This window comes from Oenanthe melanoleuca, chromosome 1 (assembly GCF_029582105.1).
Source record: "Oenanthe melanoleuca isolate GR-GAL-2019-014 chromosome 1, OMel1.0, whole genome shotgun sequence".
Lineage (NCBI taxonomy): Eukaryota > Metazoa > Chordata > Aves > Passeriformes > Muscicapidae > Oenanthe > Oenanthe melanoleuca.
The window spans coordinates 125,900-146,394 of record NC_079333.1 but is presented as its reverse complement, the minus strand read 5'-3'; the positions used below and the strand labels follow the sequence as shown (position 1 = coordinate 146,394).

The 20,495-nt window shown below is 55.0% G+C and overlaps 1 protein-coding gene and 1 pseudogene across 1 annotated transcript; one reads left to right on the top strand and one right to left on the bottom strand.

The window, feature by feature from the left end:
• Nucleotides 1–9,496: 9,496 nt before the first annotated feature.
• On the top strand, nucleotides 9,497–12,826 carry LOC130257857 (Fc receptor-like protein 4; annotated as a pseudogene).
• A 5,276-nt stretch (nucleotides 12,827–18,102) lies between these two features.
• On the bottom strand, nucleotides 18,103–20,101 carry LOC130258152 (hemicentin-2-like). The gene is made up of 4 exons (XM_056501320.1): nucleotides 19,753–20,101; nucleotides 19,588–19,674; nucleotides 18,896–18,986; nucleotides 18,103–18,193 (listed from the first exon to the last, which is right to left on the bottom strand). Exons 1-4 carry the CDS (start codon nucleotides 20,060–20,062, stop codon nucleotides 18,103–18,105), a joined length of 579 nt encoding a protein of 192 aa, XP_056357295.1. The 5' UTR covers nucleotides 20,063–20,101.
• Between the last annotated feature and the right edge of the window lie 394 nt (nucleotides 20,102–20,495).

The window sequence follows — 20,495 nt, the reverse complement described above, 5'->3', positions numbered from 1 at the left end:
GAGACCTGGGAGGGCTGTGGGGGCTCCCCGTGCCCATCCCCGCACTCACTGCGCACCGTGACGCCGAGCCGGGTGCTGCTCTTCCACACGGCCCCCCCCCCCTCGGAGCGCACCTCGCAGCTGTAATTCCCCGAGTGGGAGACCCCCACGGCGGGCAACAGGAGCTGCGGGGACCCCTGCGGACCCCCCACCAACTGCCCGTCCCGGTAGAAGCTGTACAGGAGGGGGGCTGGGGGCCGCAGGGAGCTGGGAGTGCTGAGTCAGTTTAGATTGAGGGGGGACCCCTCGGGGAGCTCGGGGGAACCCTCCAGTACCGGCACCAGGAAGAGCTCCGGGAATGAGAAGTGGCGGGGGGGGACGTGACTCTGAGTCCACTGTGAAGCGGCTGTGGGGGTGCTGAGGTGTGAGGTGTGGAGGTGCTCACCGTGCACTGTCACCAGGACCAACTCATCCCGCAGTGACGGCCCGGTGCTCCCCCAGACCGTGCAGCAGTAGCAGCCACTGTGGTGCAGTTGCAGGGCAGACAGGGAAAGCTCTGTCCCCAGGAAGTGCCACGACTGATCCTTCTCCCCTCTGCCATGGAAACGCACTATAGGGACCGATTCCTTCTCCCTGAGCCGGCAGCGCAGTGTCACCGTGTCCCCCTCCAGCAGCGCCCTCACCGGCAACTTCAGCACTGGGGTGGCTGTGGTCTTGCTTTCCATCCCTCCCAAAGAGTACCTCCAATACTTTCGCTTCTCTCAGCTGCTGGATCCCTTCCTCAAGGGTCTTCCAATGCATTCTATGGTGGTGCTCCTGCATTCTCTCTTTGTGGATAAACCTCTCTCTCACACTCATTAAAAGCTGTTCCCAGACGGGAAGGGGGCCTGGCTCCCTTACAAATACCTGATCCACACCTGAGTCCTGGGTCAAGGATCCCAAATTCCTTGCCTCAGTACCATCCAGTTGTACACCTGTTCCCATAAGGTCCAATACCCAAAGTAACCAAGTTTTAAAAGCCTCACGGCTCTGTCATACAACGTCTTTCTGCAGATTACAGAGACTTTCGTACAACAGGGACTTGATAATGATTTCAATGTCTGGCTTCCTTGCTGGTTTTGAGGGCCCTCCTTGCTGATCCTCATTATCTAGGTGGCTTGTTTTCGTCTTAGGCTTTCTAGTTTCCACAGGGACAACTGCTGCTGGCTGTGACTGCGCCTGTGATCCAGCTGGAACCTGGACAGATGGAACGTTTGTGGGTTCCACTGCAGCACCATCAGACTCTCCCTCTTTAGGGCAGGGGGAGGGTTTCTCACCAGCTGGGGAAAGGTACTCCTTCAGCATCTGCCTATCTCCTTCACTAGAAACCCCACCCAATCTGGGTGGTTCTTTTCTGCGGTGGGCTGTGGGGCAGGGTCTGGCTCTGGGGCAGCATCCCTATTTTCTGGGGTAGGTATCAGGGTGATTATCCCAGTCAATTCCCCCTTATCTTTGAATGCTAAATAGAACAGGCCTATCAGCAGCGCCAGCAACTGTATGATATCATTAGCATTTAGAGCAGATCAGAACTCCTTGAAATCTGGTAGGGTGGACTCAAAAAACTGTGTGATGTGTTGGGAGAAAATTTCCCCTGCTGTCACTTCTTCACAGTAAGTACCATTATTGAAGTAATCCCAAAACCACACAGTTAGAATGCAAAACCTCTGGATCCATGTGGCTATGTTCCAGAGGAAGTAAAAACCCCATGAGTTCCTCACATGATCAAGCCACCAAATGAATTGGATAATAGCAACAGTAATTTTTGTGAGGGATCCAAGTTCAAATAAGGGCTTGCAAATGGGAGAGAGATATCTGTGGCCGCATGGAGCCCAAGCCAGATTAAGCTGGACAACATGGTGCCACCTAACACAAAACCTTAGGTGACTTAAGAACTGTTATTCCTTTTCCATCTCCTCTCAATGGCCTCAGGTCCCACCATCTGGGTGCCAAAATCTGTCCTGGTTTGGATGACAGGTGTCTGCCAATAAAGGCAGGAGCTTCTCTTTGAAATGGAGAATGTAAACCCTCTACCTCCAAATTATTGTAATTTTGAAATTTAGGGGCTCTCAGGCAAAGATATTAGGAATTAGGAATAACAGGAATAGGGAATTAGGAATAACAGTTCTTTACTGGTATATATATATATATGATCATATATATATATATATATGTATCAAGGCAAACAAAACAACAGCAGCTCGGAAATTGACAACAAAATGGAACAGGAACCCAGTAACAGTTCTTTTGGTTGTGGGCACCTTTCCCCTGTGGTGCAGTTACAGTCCTATCTGTCAGGCAGCACCAGCCGGCTCCTGGTGAGCAGGGTGCAGGGGGAGGTTCAGTGGTCCCACCTGGCTGCAGGGGCGCTGGGGGTGATGGTGGCTGTGTCCTGCATGGGAAGGGCGGAGGAGAGACGCTGCTCAAGGATCTCGGAGGCAGTGTCGGTCCTGGTGCTCTAAATGGATGTGTGGAGGTGGAGGTGGGAGGTCATCCTGGGCAGGGGGTTGCAGGGTCCCCCAGCTGAGGAAAGGCAGCTTCCAGCGTCAGCGTGGCAGAGCAGGGTTTTTTCAGCGACCCTTCTCCAAGCCAGGTGAGTAAGTGAGCACAAAAGCAAGTGCAGCTCCCCCCCTTGCTTTACCTGCCCACCCCCCATCCATGCTAGGGTGTACTCAACAGGCCCTGAGCGAAAAAAGGGAAAAAGGAACCAACCCCCAACAGGGGGCAAAGCCAGACACCTCCATCCCCTAAAGCCCTCCCACTACTCCCAGCACCCCTCTCACCCTCTTTTTCCTCCTCATCATTGTTCCCTAAAACTTGTACCTGCTCAAGTGCTCCCTGGGATCAGGAAACCGGGAACTTGTTGGGGGGGGGGAGGGGGGGGGGCGGAAATGGGGTGTGTATGAAAGTGAGAAAAATATGGATAAATTAAAAATAAAGAGAGGAAAAAGTGTCGTGAAGGGTGGGAGGCAGAGCCTTGCAGCCCCCCAGAGCCCCCAGGAATCCCTCTGGTGAACCCTCCAAGCAACAAGGACCCTGAGGGATGCTGACCTGACCCTGAGGTCATCCCAAAATCTGAGGTACCTGGTGAATGAGCTGCAGCCCATGTACCCACCCAGCCACTCCCCAAGCGTGGGACCCACATTCTCCTGGGAACTCTAGTATGGGATCCCCATTCCTTAGGCCTCCCTTCCCTGACACCCCTGTCCTGGGACTTCCATTTCCCAGGACCTCCATTCTCAACATCCCCCTTGCTAGGACCCCAGTACCCCAGTTCTCCCAGAGCATTTTCACCCAAAACACCATTCCATACCCCAAATACCTGTTACCCCATCCTACAGCACCCCCAACAATGGAGACCCCCATTCCCTTGGACCGAATCCCCTGTAACCTGTCTGGTAAAAAACCCACATTCACCTGACCCCCATTGCTGTGGAAATTCCATTCCACTGGATACCTCTCCTTAGCTCCCCTTAGACCCCAGTCCTAGGAAAATGATGTCCCACCGTGTCCCCACAATGATCCCAACCCTGCCCACAGCCTGTCTCCACCTTGCCCCCATCAAGGGCCACCAACACATCAGTGTAAGACCTGACCTCGCTTCCTTCCTCTTTGGCAAAGGAGCCGCCATCCAGGTGACAGGAGGCCATGGCAGTGAGTGACAGCCAGTGCCCATGGCCAGGGACACTGGAGTGGCCTGCAAGGTGACACTGCTCCTGTGGGGTGAGTGCCCTGGGTACAGGCCTGACACCCTGGAGATGAGCCCTGGTGAGGCAGAGACCAGCAGGGAGAGGGCACAGGGGGGCGGCAAAGGTGGCAAAGGCAGTCTGTGTTACCCACAGTGGACCTTAGTGAGACCAGGGATGCAGGGTGGCTTTGGGGACAGGAATGGAGAGCAAAACTTTGGGAATGGGGATGTGGGGACACAAATGTGGGAACTGGCACTTTTGGGCTCAGGTAGCTCTGGGGACAGGGACATGGGAACTGGGATGCAAGGACAGTAGGGGGACAAGGACTGTAGGGATGCGGTCATGGGGATAGGATCATGAGCTGGGGAGGGTGACCTTGGCTAGCATGGGGTGTGTTTGTGATGTCCTTGTGCCCAGGGTGTCCACAGTGTCTCCATGTTCTGCCTCAGCCCAGGGTGGCCACAGTGTCCCTGTCCCCAAGGCATCTGTGCCACATGGATGCGGTGCATGGGTGGCAGTGAAACAGGTAACATATGACCCCATGACCCTGTGCTGCTCAGTGCAGGTGGGCTCAGCCCCTGTCACCTTCACCTGGTTGTGCAATAGGCAATAGGTGGCCCAGGGTCCCCTCCTGGAGCTTGGGGCCGTTAATGTGGGACATTCGGGCACCTGCCAGTGCGTGGCCACCAAGCAGCTGGGACAGGACGGGCACCGCGTGTTCCGGGCATTCAGCCCAGAGCTGGCCCTGGACATGACCCCTGGCTCACCTTGGCTCAAGGGTGGGGTCACATGGGGTCACCGGGGTGTTCAGGACCCCAGGGGTTCAGGGTGACTTCTGTGTTTCCCCCTCTGTCCCCTGCAGTGGCTCTGAATGTTGGCAGGACCTGGTCTGGCTGCTGGCTGTCATCGGGGGCTATCACTGGTGGCACCACTGGGGGGGGGTGCCAATGGGTGAGCATGGGGGTCCTGGAGGGAGGGGAAGACCCCAGAGTGGGGGCAGAGATCAGACAGCACCCAGGCCTCCTGGGCTGGGGGAAACTGAGCTCACAGTGGCCTCAGCTGGGGGTCCTGGGGGTTGTGGGGAGAATTTGCAGGGCCTTGGCTGGTTTCCAGGTGCATCCCTGATGTGCTTTGAGGAATATTGGGGTGGCACTGGGAGCTCCTGAAGCATTTGGGGAGTTCATGGACAAAGGTGCAGGAAAGTTGGGGGATCTGTTTGGGGTCCTGGGTTATTTTCGGGATGCCCCTCCCTGCCGAGCTTGGGGTTCTGGGGCTCAGAGGGTCAGGGACACCGGCAGGGTTGGGAACACTGTGGTGCTGCAGAAATTCTAGGGGGTACAGGGATGCTTGGAGTGTCTGGGGGGAATCAGGGGTGTGGTGGGAATCGGGTTTCCAAGGTGGATTTGGGTGTGTTGTATGCGGTTGGATTGCCTGAGGTCCCACGAACGTTCATGGATCCTGGAGTTCCCATGGTCACCCCTTCCTCTTTTCTTCTGCAAATCCCTGGTCCTGAGGGGCCAAGTGACCAGGCATCTCACCTTGGCAGAAGGCCCTAGGTGGCCCCAAAGCTTAAAATGCAGAGCATGAGGTGGCCAAGTGTTTGACCCTGTCTTCTCTTGGTGTGTCTGGCGCATCAATGCATGATACCGGGAGTTGGAAACTTGGATTTAAAGAAAAATATGTGAAAAAGAAAGAAGGAACCTTTCTGGAATGGAAAGAGGACCCGTCTCTCCAAACTGTTATTACTGTGAAAGTTAAGGAGTTTCCAGGCAAAAACGTTAAGGAAAAAAATAACAGTTCATTACTAGGAAATGTATAGAAGAGAACAGAACAAACAGCAGGACAAGAACAGAAATTTCCAACCCGCTCAGGGCTTTGTTTTTCTAGGGTGCATTTTTGGCTACAGCCAGTAGGGGGCTCTGCAGGGAGCACTCCCGGCCAGCAGGGGGCGCCCCGGTGCCAGCTCCAACCCCTCAGGGGCCATGGCGGCCTCAGGCGGGAGGGACGAGGCCAAATCGCTCCTTTGGCAAACTCACGCTTTGCACCAATCGGTCCCGGCACCAGCACCGGCAGCGCCCGGGCACAAGAGACGAAGGCAGCAGCTTGGATCCTGGTGCCCGGTGGCAGCGTAGCAGTGTCCCAGCCCAGGCACACACCCTGCGCAACACCCGCGACCGCTCTCCCCGATGGGAACGCAAGGAAGGCAGCACCGAACCCCAGGCAGGTCTCAGGCCCACAGCAGCACCTCTCGTGCCTTTCCACCACAATTCCTGAAAACCCTCAGCCTTTCACTGCCTTTTCCTCCTTCAGCCCTGGCACAGCAGCTCTGGGAATGTTGAATTCCCTGGGATGTTGAGGAAAGCAGGTGCTCCTTGCTGACCCTGCCAGGGCTCCTCAGGGGCTCCACAGCATGTTTGGAGCTGCTGCTCTTCCTGGGTCACTGCTGGTCCCGACACAGCAGCCACTGGGGCAGGAGGAAGAGAGGGAGGAGGAGCAGACCCTTAACAAGCTGTGTAATTAGGGCCGGGGCTCCTGAAGTTCAGCCGTGCTGCTAAACCATCCCTGTGCTCACGCACACAACTCTGTTACCTCTCCTGGGGATTTTGGGCCCCTGTGGCAGCACTGGACACATTTTGGAGCTCAGGTGCCCCCAGCTCTGCCCACAAGGAGCTGGTTTGGCTGCCGGGGAGGTTCCCTGGAGCTTTTTGCTGGTGCTGGGCATGGTTCAGAGCCTGTGCTTGTGGCCGGTGCTTCACTCTGGCTGGCCAGGAAGGCTGAGCTGGAGCAGCTGCTGAGGCAGGAGCGGCTGGAGCAGGTGCTGCACGGGAACAGCACCTGGCCATGCAGATGGAGCAGGAGCGCCGGGAACTCCACAGGGTGCTGAGGCCCAGGGGGCCAGGACATGGTGGGGCATCCCTTGCCATTCCTGCTCCCCTGAGATTTTGGGACAGAGCAGTGACACCCATGGGGCTCCAAAGCCGCTCAGGACTCAGGCACAGCCTCAGAGGAGGTCCCAGAGCCGGCCTTGGGGATGATTCGGGTGCTCCTGGCTTGTTCCAAACAAAGGGCAGCACTCTGGGGCGGACGGAGCATCCCGAAGGATCAGCCCGGGCTGCTGGAGCCCGAGTGCTGCTGGCAAGGATGGCGTGAGGGAGCCGGGCCCGGCTCAGCCGGCGCTGCCTGGGGAGCGTCTCATCCTCCCGGAGCTCTGGAGCCTCTGCCGGGGCCGGCGCTGTCGGGGGCGCGGCCGGAGGGGCCGGGGGGCACCGGGTGCGAGGGGCCGGGATGGAGGGACAGGGACCGCACTGGGAAGGAGAAGGATTTGACAGGAAAGGCTCACAGATATGTATGTATACAAGAAAAATCTTTGAATGTAGAATCTGAAGAAGATATAGAAATGATAGCAAGTTTTGATGTAGTAGAATTGCTGAGCCAGTCTTACTGGGTAACTAAGAAGGCAAAGAGCAAGTGAGTTGGAAGGGCCTTTTATGACTCAGAGCAAAGGATCAATCCACCTCAAACAAAAGATGTTGTTTTTACCAAGCAGAAAGATTTTCACAGACAAAAAAAAAATGCCATGTTGGAAGTAGAGATATGATCTCAGAATTTTCCACTGCAAGAAAACTGAAAAACAATTCTAGCTTAACTGTAACATACTAAATTTTTGTGCTTGGAAAATAGTAACATGAATATGGTAATGTGAGTAGTTATGTTAGGCTATAGGTAACAGTAAAGGTATTGATTGGTTATCATGTTTCAAGATGCTCTGTAATGAAAAGTATATAATGCATTGTAACCAGAAGAAGCTTTCAGACAAACCCACAGCTAAGTCTGAAAAGGCCGTGGGCTGGGCTCATGTCACCCACTACCCGTGAATTGCTGCATCATTTGGATACAATAAACAGCATTTTAAAGAGCCCCCTGGAGTTCAGCATCCCTCATTTTAGGCTCTTACAGGAACCACACCGGGGAGCCCCAGGGTGCAGGAGCAGGGGTGTGGCAGAACCCTGGCTATTCCCCTGTCCTGTGCAGGTGAGGAGAGCAGAGATGGAGCAGCTTTGGGGACACCAGCAATGCAGACAGGGTCATTCCCCACAGCCCCACCAAGGCCAAGGGCAGAGCCCCTGCTCGGTATTTCCACACTTTTCCCTCTTATCTGGCAGCCCAAACATTCTTTCTGGGAGGTTCCAAAGGTCTGCAAGTTTGAGACAGGAAGGAGGAGGGTCCCAGTCGGGTTGTTGAGCAGATCCTTGTGGGTTTTGCAGCAGCTCTGGGGCTCTCTCAGTGCCTTGGGGACAGGCACCAAATGATCAATTGCTGCATTTCCGGACTGGTTCCCTCACAGCTGTCCCTGCAGGGGGGTTTCCAGCCAGCCCTGCTCTGAAAACCATCAAAGGCCCTCACAGAGCTACTGCTTGGGCTCTCACTGGGTTTTGTGCTTCTTGTAGCGTTGAGCAAACCACAGCCAGGCCTTTTCCCCACAGAAAGAATTCTCACTTTGCAGCAGCTCAAAAGCTGTGAGAATCAAAGCCAAGGGGGTGGGGGGAGCCTCAGGTCCTGGCTGCCACCTGGGGCTGGCCAGAGCAGGGCTGGCCAGTGCCCATCCCTGTGCACTGGGGCTGGGCCATGGCTGGGCCCCACACTTGGATGGCCACTGGCTTCAAGGAGCAGGAGTTTGGGAGCTCCTTCCTGCCTGGGGCTCCATTCCCCAGCTGCTCTTGCTGGCTCAGATCCTGCAGGGGAGGAGCAAGATTGGGGAAGTCTGGAATCGCCCAAAGCCACCATCCCCCAGGACAGGACCTCTTCCTTCTGCTACAGGAGAGAGAAAGTGAAAGTGTGTGGGGGAGGACCACAGCTCAATGCCTCTGTCCCCCACAGCCTCCCCAACCCTCCCAGCACCCCCTGTACCCCCTTTTTCTCCTACCCTGGGGTTCCCCCAACCCATTGCCTACTCTGGTGTCCCCCAGGATCACCAAGGCACAGACTGTAGTGTTGTGAAACTGAGGAATTAAAAGAAGGAAATTGAAATGAAAAGAGGAAAAAGCCCCTGGGTGTGGGGGGGCCAAGGGGAGGGGGGGGCACAGACCAAGAGCCCCTTGGAATCTGCCTTTGGGGTTTGTGTGAACCCCCAAAACCATGAGTGCCCCGGGGGACATTGCTGAGCCCTGGGTCACCACAACAACTGAGGCACTCAGGGAAGGAGCTGTGACCCATGGGCCCACCCAGCCACTGCCCATCCCTGGTACCCCCATTCTACTGGGACTCCAATACAGAGACTTCAATTCATTATGACTCCCCTTCCCTAGGACCCCCATCCCAGGACTGCCATTCCCCAGGGTCTCCATGGACCAGGACCCCATTATCAAGGAACCCTTTTCCCCAAATTCCAGCCCTTACAATCCCCCTTTCCTCAGAACCTTGATTCTCCCAGGACCCCTACTTCCCTTGGCACCATCTTCTCTGGGATCCCCATCCATGACCCCAAATCCCTGCAGCCCCTATGCCCCTGGGACTCCCATGGCTGAGTCGTCCCAGCTCTGGTGACTCCCACTCCTCAGGACACCCATTCCTCTGGACACCAATCCCAGGCTCCCCACATCCTCTGAGCCCTCCACTCATGGGAACTCCATGTCCCACCTTGTGCCACCCAGCCTTGTCCCCAGCCTGTCCCCATCCTGCCCACAGCCTGTCCCCAGCTTGTGGCCACCCTGCCCCCACCAAGGGCCACCTACACATGAGGATGAGAGCTGAGCTGGCTTCCTGTCCCTTCATCCGAAGAGCCGCCAGCCAGGGGACAGGTGGCCACAGCAGCGAGTGACAGCCAGTGCCCATGGCCGGGGACACCGGGATGGCCGGGAAGGTGGCGCTGCTCCTGTGGGGTGAGTGCCCCGAGCACGGGCCTGACAACACGGGGATGGGCCCTGGTGAGGCAGAGAGCGGTGGGGAGGGGGCACAGGGGGACTGTGGGGTCTCATGAGGTCCCCAAGGCCTGCAGAGCCAGTGTGTGAGGTGACTGGGGTTGTGGAGTGGCCATAGGGACAGGAGAGATGGGACAGGAGTGTGGGAACAATAATGGTGGGACAGGGATTTGGCAAGGCATCATGGAGCTGTTGGACGTGTGCCAGCACGGGGTGGCCATGGCAGCCCAAATTCTGGGGTGCCCAGCGTGCCCCCATGTCCTGCCGAAGCATGGGGTGATTTGGTGTCCCTGTCCCTGAGGGATCTGTGCCACACAAGGACAGTCTGGGGACAGACACCACACCCTGTGGCCCCCAGGTGCTGTTGACGCTGCAGGGCCACCCCCACCCAGCCCTGTCCCTTCTCCCTTCCAGCCCAGACCCTCGGCCTCGCTGGTGAGTCCTCGGGGGATTCCATGTCCCTGCCCTGCTGTCCCCAGCCCCGTGGTGGCCCTGGCAGGCTGGTGTCCCCTGTCACCCACAGGTGCCCAGAGCACCCAGCTCCTGGTGGAGCCCCCCTGGATGCCGGCGGTGCTGTGGGACCGGGTGACACTGACCTGCCAGGGCTCAGGGACCACCGGTGCCACCACCTGGTAGAAGGACAGGCGGCGCTGGTGGCAGAAAGGACCCGAACACTTCACTGTCACAGAGAGTGGAACCTACACGTGTGACAGGCCTGGCACTGGGCTCAGCCCCCCTGTGATGGTGTTAAATGGTGAGGGGGGATTGTTGCCCTTGCACCCTCGGGTCCCCGAGAGTTCTGGGTGGGCTCCATTCCCAGGTCACTCCCCTCATGTGACCAGAGCCCGTCCCCTGCACACAGGGACATCCCAGAGCATCCCATTGTCCTGAGATCCCCTGTTGCAGTGGGGGACCCCTGGTGCCTCCCAAGGCTTTTGGGATCCCCCAGACTCCCCAGATGTGACAGATCCTTCCTGTTTCACAGAGCGTCTTGTGCTGCAGCTGCCGGCACGGGCGCTGATGGAGGGGGACATGGTGACACTGCGCTGCCGGGGCTGGCAGGATGCCACGGTCACTGGAGTACGATTTTACCACGGGGACAAGGATCTGGGGGGGCCCCTCTGTGGGACCGAGCTGTCCCTGTCCCCCCTGCAGCTGCACCACAGTGGCCGCTATCGCTGCGGGGGCTGGGTGAGCTCTGGGCCATCACCGTGCTGGGAGAAGTCAGCACCAGTGACAGTGACAGTGACAGTACATGGTGAATGTGGGAATGGGAACGGGAAATCCCAGCATCTTCCCAGCTTTCCTCCACCACTGCCGGGGTCCCTCCTCCCTCCTTCCTTCCATCCTTGGGTCACCCAGACCTTCCCATGTCCATCTTGGTTCCCTCCATATTTGTCCAGGTCCCTGTCTAGATCCCCCCCATCCTTGCCTGGCATCCCATACCCCTTCTGATTTCCCAGCTCCATCCTCTGCTCTCCCTTTCCTACCTGGCTTGCTTTCAACCCTCCCTGCTTCTGCCCAGTCCCTCTCTGGGCTCCCCCCACCGCTCTCTGAGCCACCCCACATCCCTCCCTTGGTCCCCTCTGTCCTATCTCATCCCTGTCCCTCATCTCTGCCTGCCTCAACCCCACCCCTCTCTGGGTCCCCTTCTCCCTCAATGGGATCCCCTCCCATTCCATCATACTCCCCTCCTGCCACTCCCCATATGTCTCACCCTTCCCAGATCCCCCATCCCACCCATGTCCCCAAGCAGGGGTCCCGCTCTCAGGGGTGTCCCTGCCCGTGCAGCCCCCTGGGGCACAGGTGGCATTGGGAGACTGCCTGGTGCTGAGCTGTGTGATGGCCAAAGGGACAGGTCCCCTGTCCTTCCCCTGGCACGGGGGAGGCTCAGGGACACCACTGGGCACTGGCCCCCGCATGGAGCTGAGGCACGCTGGGGACAATGACAGCAGCCACTACTAGTGGGGACAGCATGGCCAAGAGTGTCCCCCTGAATGTCACCATCCTGGGTAAGCAGGACCCTCAGCCTGGGTGTGACCTCATCCACGGCATCCCCATCCCACACCAGCCACAGCCCCACCACTGCAGGTCACAGTTCTGGGTGGCCGGGACCCTCTGGCTCTGGATGCCTCACCCACAACATCCCCAGTGGGTGGCTGGTAAACACCACCATAAGTCACATTCCTGGCTGACAGGCTCCCTCTGTCTCCAGGTGCCACCATGCACAGGCTCCCACATCCCCCCATCTGACACTCCCTCGCCCCATTCCCTGCCCCCACTCTGGGTGTCAGCCCCTCCCCCCCACCTCAGCCCTGTCTGTGTCCCCGCAGTGCCCATGGCCAATGCCACCATCACCCCCGGTCCCCCGGCACTCCAGGTGTGGCCAGGTGACCCCGTGACCCTGCGCTGCTCGGTGCAGGTGGGCTCAGCCCCTGTCACCTTCACCTGGCTGCACAACGGGCACGAGGTGGCCCAGGGTCCCCTCCTGGAGCTTGGGGACATCGATGTGGGACATTCGGGCACCTACCAGTGCGTGGCCACCAACCAGCTGGGACAGGACGGGCACCGCGTGTTCCGGGCACTCAGCCCAGAGCTGGCCCTGGAGGTGACACCACAGGGAACCACTGGACACCACTGGAACACAGGTGGGGTCACACGGGGTTCCTACGTGGTTCTGAGATCCCCGGATCACAGATGACCCAGGGTCAGCCCCGCTCTGTCCCTGGCAGTGACACAAATGGAACAGGGCACAGGAGGGGAACTCATGAGGTCACTGGGATTGCAGAACCTCTGGGGTGACCCCCATGACCCCAGTGTATCCCCCTCTGTTTCCTGCAGAGGCTCCTTGGGTATTTCCTGCATTGGTCATTGGGTCCCTCTTTTTCCTGATCCTCATGGGTGTCATTGTGGCCTTTCACTGGTGGATCCACATGGGTGGGTGACAATGGGGGACACGGGTCCTGGAGAGTGCTGGGAAGGCCCCAGAGAAGGGGAGGGTGGCCCCCACAGGGCCTGACTTGGGAGGGACCGAGCCCCCAGTGACCAGGGCTCAGGACCCTGGAGTGTCTGGGAGGTGCTGAAGGGTCATGCAGGGATGTTGGGGGTTCTATCAGGGCTTTTTGGGAATTCTGAGGGTGCCCCTCCCTGCCAGGCTTGGGGTTCCGAGGGGTCAGGGTCTTGGGGCAGTGGGGTGGTTCAGGGTTCCTGGGGTGCATCAGGGATACTGGGGGGATCTGGAGGGAGTTGAGGGTCTGGTCGTGGTTCAGGGTTCTGGGGGTGGGTGGGGAATCAAAGTCACCCCTCCAGTTTCCTTTGCAGATGCCAGAAAGCACCAGGAAAGGTGAGTGCAGGCTCTGACCATGATTTGGGTTTTCCCCAAACCCTCAAGATCCCCCCATCTCCTTCCACACACCCCTTTATTCGCACAGGGCCCCCCCACTGGAGGATCCTCAGGCGACCTACATGGAGCTGCAGGGGCCACATGGGCAACCATGGGAACCCAGTGACATCTATGGCAATCTACAGCAAAAGTTGTGACACTCTGAGAAGGGGGAGGCACTGGGTGACACGGGGTGCTCCCTCCATGGCTCCTGTGGTTGTCCATCCTTCCAAGGGAGGTGTCATGAGCCAGGAGAAGGCTACACAGGGCACCCTGTGCTCCCCATTTCCTCTCCCAGTACCCCCAGAGGCTCCCCCATCCCCTTGCCCATATCTGCAGTGGGAAAAACGAGGTTCACTTTCCTAGTAGATTTTACAAGGCTTAATTAAAAAAAGTCAAATAGGAGACAAAGTCAATAAAGCAAAAGATACTTATGTCCCAGTGCTTGAAGTTCAGCCAAGAGCACACACTAACTCAGAAAACACTTCCTTAAATGCATCAACATGTGGAATATTCATAGACCTTCATGCATTATTCAAAATCATTTCCCCAATCTGTAAATCAGCTTTTATTTTGGCTCCACAAATTCTTTCCCTGGACTTCTGGTGTTTGTCATCCCTATCTTCATCCAGATAGTATAATCCAAGAATGTGAAGAAATTTCTGATTATCTTTTTACCATTCCCTGAGTTACTTACATAAACAAAAGCTTTTTACATCACCATGTTGTAGTTAAAAAAAAAAAAAAAACTTAGCACACTATTATTTCGAAGATTTGTTAATAACAGATCTAAAATAAACTATATTCATACAGCAAAGTTTTCCAACATTAAACACATAGCATTCATTTTAATACTTGCAAAAAGCCAATAATATAATCTGTACTTATAACATGCAGGGACTCCCCAACCCCCATCCGAGTGCTCCAAGTACCCTCAGTGACATCCCCATTCCCTGGCCCCAGTGCTCACACTACATCCAGAGGGTTCCCCAAATTCCCTGGATTTCCAAGTGGTGGCACCTGCATGTCTCTGGCATCATCAAACGATGGCTGCTGTGGGCTGGTGCTGCAGCACTGGTGGCTCTGGGCTGGTGCTGCAGCACTGGTGGCTCTGGGCTGGTGCTGCAGCACTGGTGGCTGTGGGCTGGTGGTGCAGCACTGGTGGCTCTGGGCTGGCAGCTGTGGGCTGGTGCTGCAGGTTGGGGCTGCAGGGCTTGTGCAGCTCCTGGCTGTGACTAACTCGGGAAACATGGCAGAGGCAGTGGGTGGGTGCAGGCTTCTTGCTAAGTTGCTTTTGTAAATTTCCAGACAGGGTTGTTTTGGCAGTCCTGCTCCTGTTCGGGTCATGAAAACTGCATGGTGGTTCTGTAATTTCTCCTCTGGCTGTGCCTCATTTTCTTGGAGGCAATTGCATAGATGACTACTCTGAACCTGCTGATGATAAAAATACATGCATATTTTCTCTTTAAGTTAGTGTATCAATTAGGGATTAGCAATTATCAATACATTCAATTGAGGAGCCTTACCTAAAAATCATTTAAATTTTTTTAATATAAATATTGCATTACTCAGACTTCTCTCGAAGCTCATTTCACTTTCTTTCTGTTTTCCTAAAAGCATATATGACTTTTGCTAAGAACATGAAGGGAATAGCAAAACAATGTGTTCTAGTGAGACCAGAAACTTACAGCAGTCAGGAAGAATTCGGATATATCAACCAAAAAAATTTCCAATAACAGACATAATTAATAACATATGAAATTAGACGATTACTGTTATGTATGTGATTCGTGCTAATTAAATTGGAACAATATTAGCAAAATTGTTGCTTTATAATCAATAGAAAAATTGTATTTAATTGTTATAAAGCAAAAAGGGATAAAGGAAATGGTTAAACAAAGCAGGTAGAATCATCCTCCTGATGTTTGGTGGCAATGAGGATGGTAAGGGTATAGGCCTAAGAACAGCATCTAGAAATAAAACTTTCAGCCTTGAATTGGGCCAAATTGGGGTGATTCCAAAGCATTGGACACAGGACTAAGGCCTGTTGTGGGAAGACATATTTAATTATATAATGCTAAGCATAATGCACTAAGCATATTGTACACTGTGAGAGGAATGGTCCTACCCGTACCCCCAGCCAGGGTATCCTCCAGTCAGTTTTGCTTACACTTGATTCGAACCAAGCCTCAATTATACTAAATTACCCATTGCTAAATTTTGTATTTACTTAAATCTTTGTAACTAATATATTCTGATTGTATTCATTTATATACAATTGTTGCTATTGATGAATTGCCGCTAAATTTAACCTTGTTGTTTTGATTAATTAAACAAAATGAACATATCCAAACATCCATTTATAACAATTACCAACCACTAGAACATTTTACCATCATTCCAGTTTCTGCAACAGCTGAAAAATGTCAAATCAGTGCAGAACTAGACAAAGATGTCTGGAAAAGGATTCCCAAGTGCACTTCAAAAATAGGTCCAGCTCTCATATTGATAGGGTCAAATTGCCAAGTCAAAGCGACTCATCACTTCAGTAGAACAAAAAGCACCCTTAAGAGAATTCAGTTAATCGGTATTAATACCAAACACAACGTGATCAAAATAAAACTGGAACGTTGTCTAAATTTAGTGATACTGAAACTCAACAGAAATGAACTTGAGCAGAATTAACCTAATAGAACTGAGCCTTAGTCAATCTTAATAGAATGTATGTGGACATTAAAATATTGGCCCTTAACAAGAGTAGAAACCAACATCTCTTACAAGTTATAGACGTAACTTATTATAATACTGTTAATAAAAAAGGTCAGTAAAACGTTCGTACGATCTGTGAACAGGATGATTTTGATGGAGGGATTAAAAAGGATATGATAAGTATGTTGTGATTCTATGTAATTGGGATTTGAGCACAGATCATGGCAATTGCAATTATTAAGTATAGGTCTTATTAGGATTTTCCAAAGTACAGCTTTAATAATTCTTAAATTACTAAAGAGCTATGCATAATCAAAATATTGATACATGTTTTATGGCAAAAAGAATTTTCAGCCTTGGCTTAAATATTAACTGCTGTTCTACAGGCATTTACTTAAAAACATTAGTGAAGAAAGGGTCCCCCGAATTAAGGGGGCAGAAACATTATCTGTCTGTAAATACTGTTTCTAATTATTATAGTAAAAGCCAACACCATTATAACTGTGCCATAGTGCACACAGTTTTGAATTCCTCCAGAAAAACAATAAAAAATCACTCTTTCCCTTTTTTCGGTTTTTTTTTTTTTTTTTTTGGGGGGGGGGGGGGTCGGGGGGAGGGATGTTTGTTTTGTTGTGTTTTCTTTTGTTTCTGCTAGAAGGGATCTGAAGACACAGGCGCCTGTGGGCTGTGGTAAAGAGAGGCGGCTCAGCAGTCGGGCAGCAGACGGCGGGCGGCAGCTCCGGGACCCCCGCGGGGAAAACGGGAGCCGCTCCGAGAACGGGGGGAGAGTGGGGAATGCCGCCGCGCGGGGAAGGGAAAAAGAAACTTTTGCTGTATGGCATCTATATTTGTAGGGGTTAGATCCCCGCATTTGGAACGAGCAGGTGGCGGTGGAAGCCGCGCCGAGCCGCCACGGCACCGAGCCCGAACCGAGCCCGGCGCAGCCCTCCCGGGGCTGCTGCACCCCCGAGCACGAGAGCGGGGAAAAGAGGAGGGGAAAAGGCAGTAAAAAAACAAACCCTAAAACTGCATACAGGAGGGGATAAAACACCGGAAAACGGATGCAGAGCAAAGCTAAAAAGGCACAAAGCACCCACACCCCCCACACCCGCCCCGGCAGAGCCGCCGGCTCCGCCGAAAAGCCGCGGCCCGAGCCCACGAGAGAAGGCGAGCGGAGCCCCCAGCTCCGGAAAGGAGCCGTGCCGCAGGAAATGCCGGCCGGCCCCAGCAGCTCCAGAGCCGCACAGCCCGCGCAAAGCCGCGGCCAGGCGCAGCTTCGGGGGCTCTGGAGCACAAGACTGACCCGGACGCTGCTGCGGCACCGCCGCGGCTCCCAGAGGGCGGGAGCGGCTGCCCCGCGCTCTCGGGGGAACGAAACCGCGCCCCAGTTATTCTGCAGGCGCACGCAACTGAATTCCCGATCCCGGTTTCTTTGACCCTCTCCATGCGTTTGCACATGGCTGGATTAGAAGCAGCTTCAAAAGCGACTATACCATTTTCTACAATCTTTTTAACATGAAAAACGGACTTCAAAGGTAAGCTTTCCATCGTTCGTGGGTGAAGGGAACAGAAACAGAGCCACAGATACGGGGGGCACTCTTTGAAAGTTTTCCGGCACCCTCGGGGGGGTGCGGCGAGGGCCGCCGCGGAAACCGTGCTCCCTCCAGTGGTCTGTAATTTATTATTTTTTTTCACACCATGCAGGTAGCAATTTTGGAGCTACCATGTCATCCCCTATGGCCGCTGACTCACCGGCTCGCTGGCCGTATTTCTCCCACGATTCCAGATCACGGCTCCACGGCTGCTTTGCTCATATGTTCCCCGCTACTTTAGACAGTGCCCCGCGTCTTGTCTAATTTTTATTTTTTTTTATTTCTTTTTTCCGGCTCTCGGTTGTTCCCTCACCACGGTTCTTGAGACCACTGTCCCCACAACTCGTTCGGCCGTGCTCCCACGCTCAAGGATGCGATATATTTTCCGGTTAGTGACCTTTTCTCGTTTCTTGCCATCCTGCGGCTGGCTGTAGCCGTAGCCTTTGGCTACTTTGTATATTCCGTTTCTGAGTCCCTTGGTTTCTTTCGACCCATCGCTTACAGCATGCCAGAGAGTTATTCCCAGTCTTTCCCACTTGAGGGTGTCGAGAACACTCCTGGACGTGGCAAAAAATCCTCTCTCCTGACCCCATTACAAGAGTCTTTTTAAGACCTCCGTGTCATACTTCACTGCTCTCTTTGAGAGAATAAGCTGGAGGACATTCAGCATGGCCTCTTCTTCTTCTGACACTGCCTTTCCCACCCTTCCAGCCCCGGCCGCTCCCCTTTTCCCAGTGCCCCCACTGCAGTGTACCTATTTTTTCCAGAGCCTTTGTCCCTGGACCCGTTTTTGTCCCCTACTCCTTGGAGCTGCCCTCCGACTCCCCCAGCGCGGTCCTGCAGTGCCGGTCTCCGACCGGGCCTCCCGCCTGTTCACTCCACAGAACCCTGCAGAGTCCAAAGGGTGCGATGCTCTGCTTCATTATCACAGTGCTGATCACATTGTGGAGTCACCAACACGCAGGAACTCAGGACTTCTGAACAGCTAACCAGTGTGATTAAGCAGAAGCCACTTTATTGTTTACATTATGCTCTACTTACACATTCCAAAACTACTGTCCATGGGATCACGCAGTTCTTGATTGGTGCCTCTGACTTGTCCCCGCGCTCTGTTCGCATCTCTCATGAAATACGATTGGTTACAGTCCAGTGCTTCCAGGCCCTTCTGTACCTTAGTTCTTGCAATCTTGGCATTCTGTTTTTCAATCTTTTCTTTCCCAATTTAGCAAAATTTATGTTTCAGTAGCCTTGACAAATTCCTGAGTGAATGATAAGAATACCTAAAAATGGTTTGGCTGGAGCACACTGTGGCCTAAGATGTTCAAATATATTGCTACAGTGGACATCCATGGGAGCAGGGGGGGTAGGGACACACGGGGGGTGCCCTCGGGCAGGAACATCCAGTGCCCCCAGAGCCCCCAGTGTCACAGCACTAGATGACACTGGGGTGTTGCTGTCACCCGTGGGGTCCTGGCAGCTCCACATGGGTCACCTGGGGGGGTGGTGGGAGGGCCCTGAGAAAGACATCAGACTTGGGGACCTGGGTGGGGGTGACACCCATGGGTGACATGTCCCTGTTTCACCCCCCACCCCATACTCTTGATGCACACAACGTGGGGGTCCAGCACCACCCTCTCCTTCAGGGGAGTCCTGTGGGGATAAGGGGGGGTCTGGGTGATGTCTGGAGAGAAAGAAAGGGGAGTCCCAGCTGGGGCCCCCCACTAACCTGTCCTGGAAAAGGGGAGGGGGTGACTGTGGGGAACCTGGGACTCCTGAACCTTCCTGGGACCTCAGCAGTTCCAACCATCAACAGGACCCCCAAATCTCCACTGCAGCCCTGATTCCCACCACATCTCTCATTCCCCCTGGACACTCCAAGGACTGCTGAAGCCCCCCAGAATTTCTGCACCACCAGAATGCCCCAAATGCCCCCAGAGTCCCAGAACTTCTGAACCCCAAACCCGGCCAGGACGGGCATCCCAGACACTCCCCCAGGATCCAAACAAGATCCATTCAACATGCTTGCACAGCCCTCCATGAACTCCCCAAATGCTGCAGGAGGTCCCAGTGTCACCCCAATGTTCCTCAAAGTGCACCCTGGGATTCCCATGGAGCCCATCAAGACTCTCCAAATTCCACCCATGATCCCCAGGACCCCCGGCCGAGGTCACTGTGGGCTCAATTTCCCCCAGCCCAGGGGCCCTGGGTGCTGCCTGATCTCTGTCCCCATTCTAGGGCTTCCCCTCCCTCCAGGACCCCCATGCTCCCCCATTGTTGCCCACCCCAGCGGTGCCACCAGTGACAGCCCCCGATGACAGCCAGGAGCAGGAGCAGGTACAGGAGGGTCCTGCCGACATTCACAGCCACTACTGGGGACAGAGGGGGGCACATCTGGGTCACTTAACCCCGGGGGTCATGAACACCCCAGTGACCCCGTGTGACCCCACCTGTGCTCCAGTGGTGTCCAGTGGTTCCCTGTGGTGTCACCTCCAGGGCCAGCTCTGGGCTGAGTGCCCGGAACACGCGGTGCCCGTCCTGTCCCAGCTGGTTGGTGGCCACGCACTGGTAGGTGCCCGAATGTCCCACATCAATGTCCCCAAGCTCCAGGAGGGGACCCTGGGCCACCTCGTGCCCGTTGTGCAGCCAGGTGAAGGTGACAGGGGCTGAGCCCACCTGCACCGAGCAGCGCAGGGTCACGGGGTCACCTGGGCGCACCTGGAGTGCCGGGGGACCGGGGGTGATGGTGGCATTGGCCATGGGCACTGCGGGGACACAGACAGGGCTGAGGCCGGGGACAGGGGCTGGCACCCAGTGTGGGGAGACAAGGGAGTCTGTATGGTGGCACCTGGTGACAGAGAGCCTCCTTCACCCAGGACAGTGACCCCATGGTGCTGGGGGTCATTGTGTGGTGTGGGATGAGGGCATGTGATTGATGAGGGGTGGGGGATGAGGGTGGGATGAGGGTGAGGTGAGGGTGGGATGAGGGATGCTGTGTCCAAGGGTGGGGATGGCCGTCACCTGGTGGGGGGCGTGGAATGGCGTGGGTGGGATGTGATGGGTGCCATGAGGCACATCAACGGGGGCATCACCCCAATTCCAAGGGTCTCAGTGCCCTGGGAAAGTCAGGCTGAGTAGAGTGACTTTGACCTGATGTGCAGTAGGGGATGTGAAAGCTGGGATAGGGATGCAT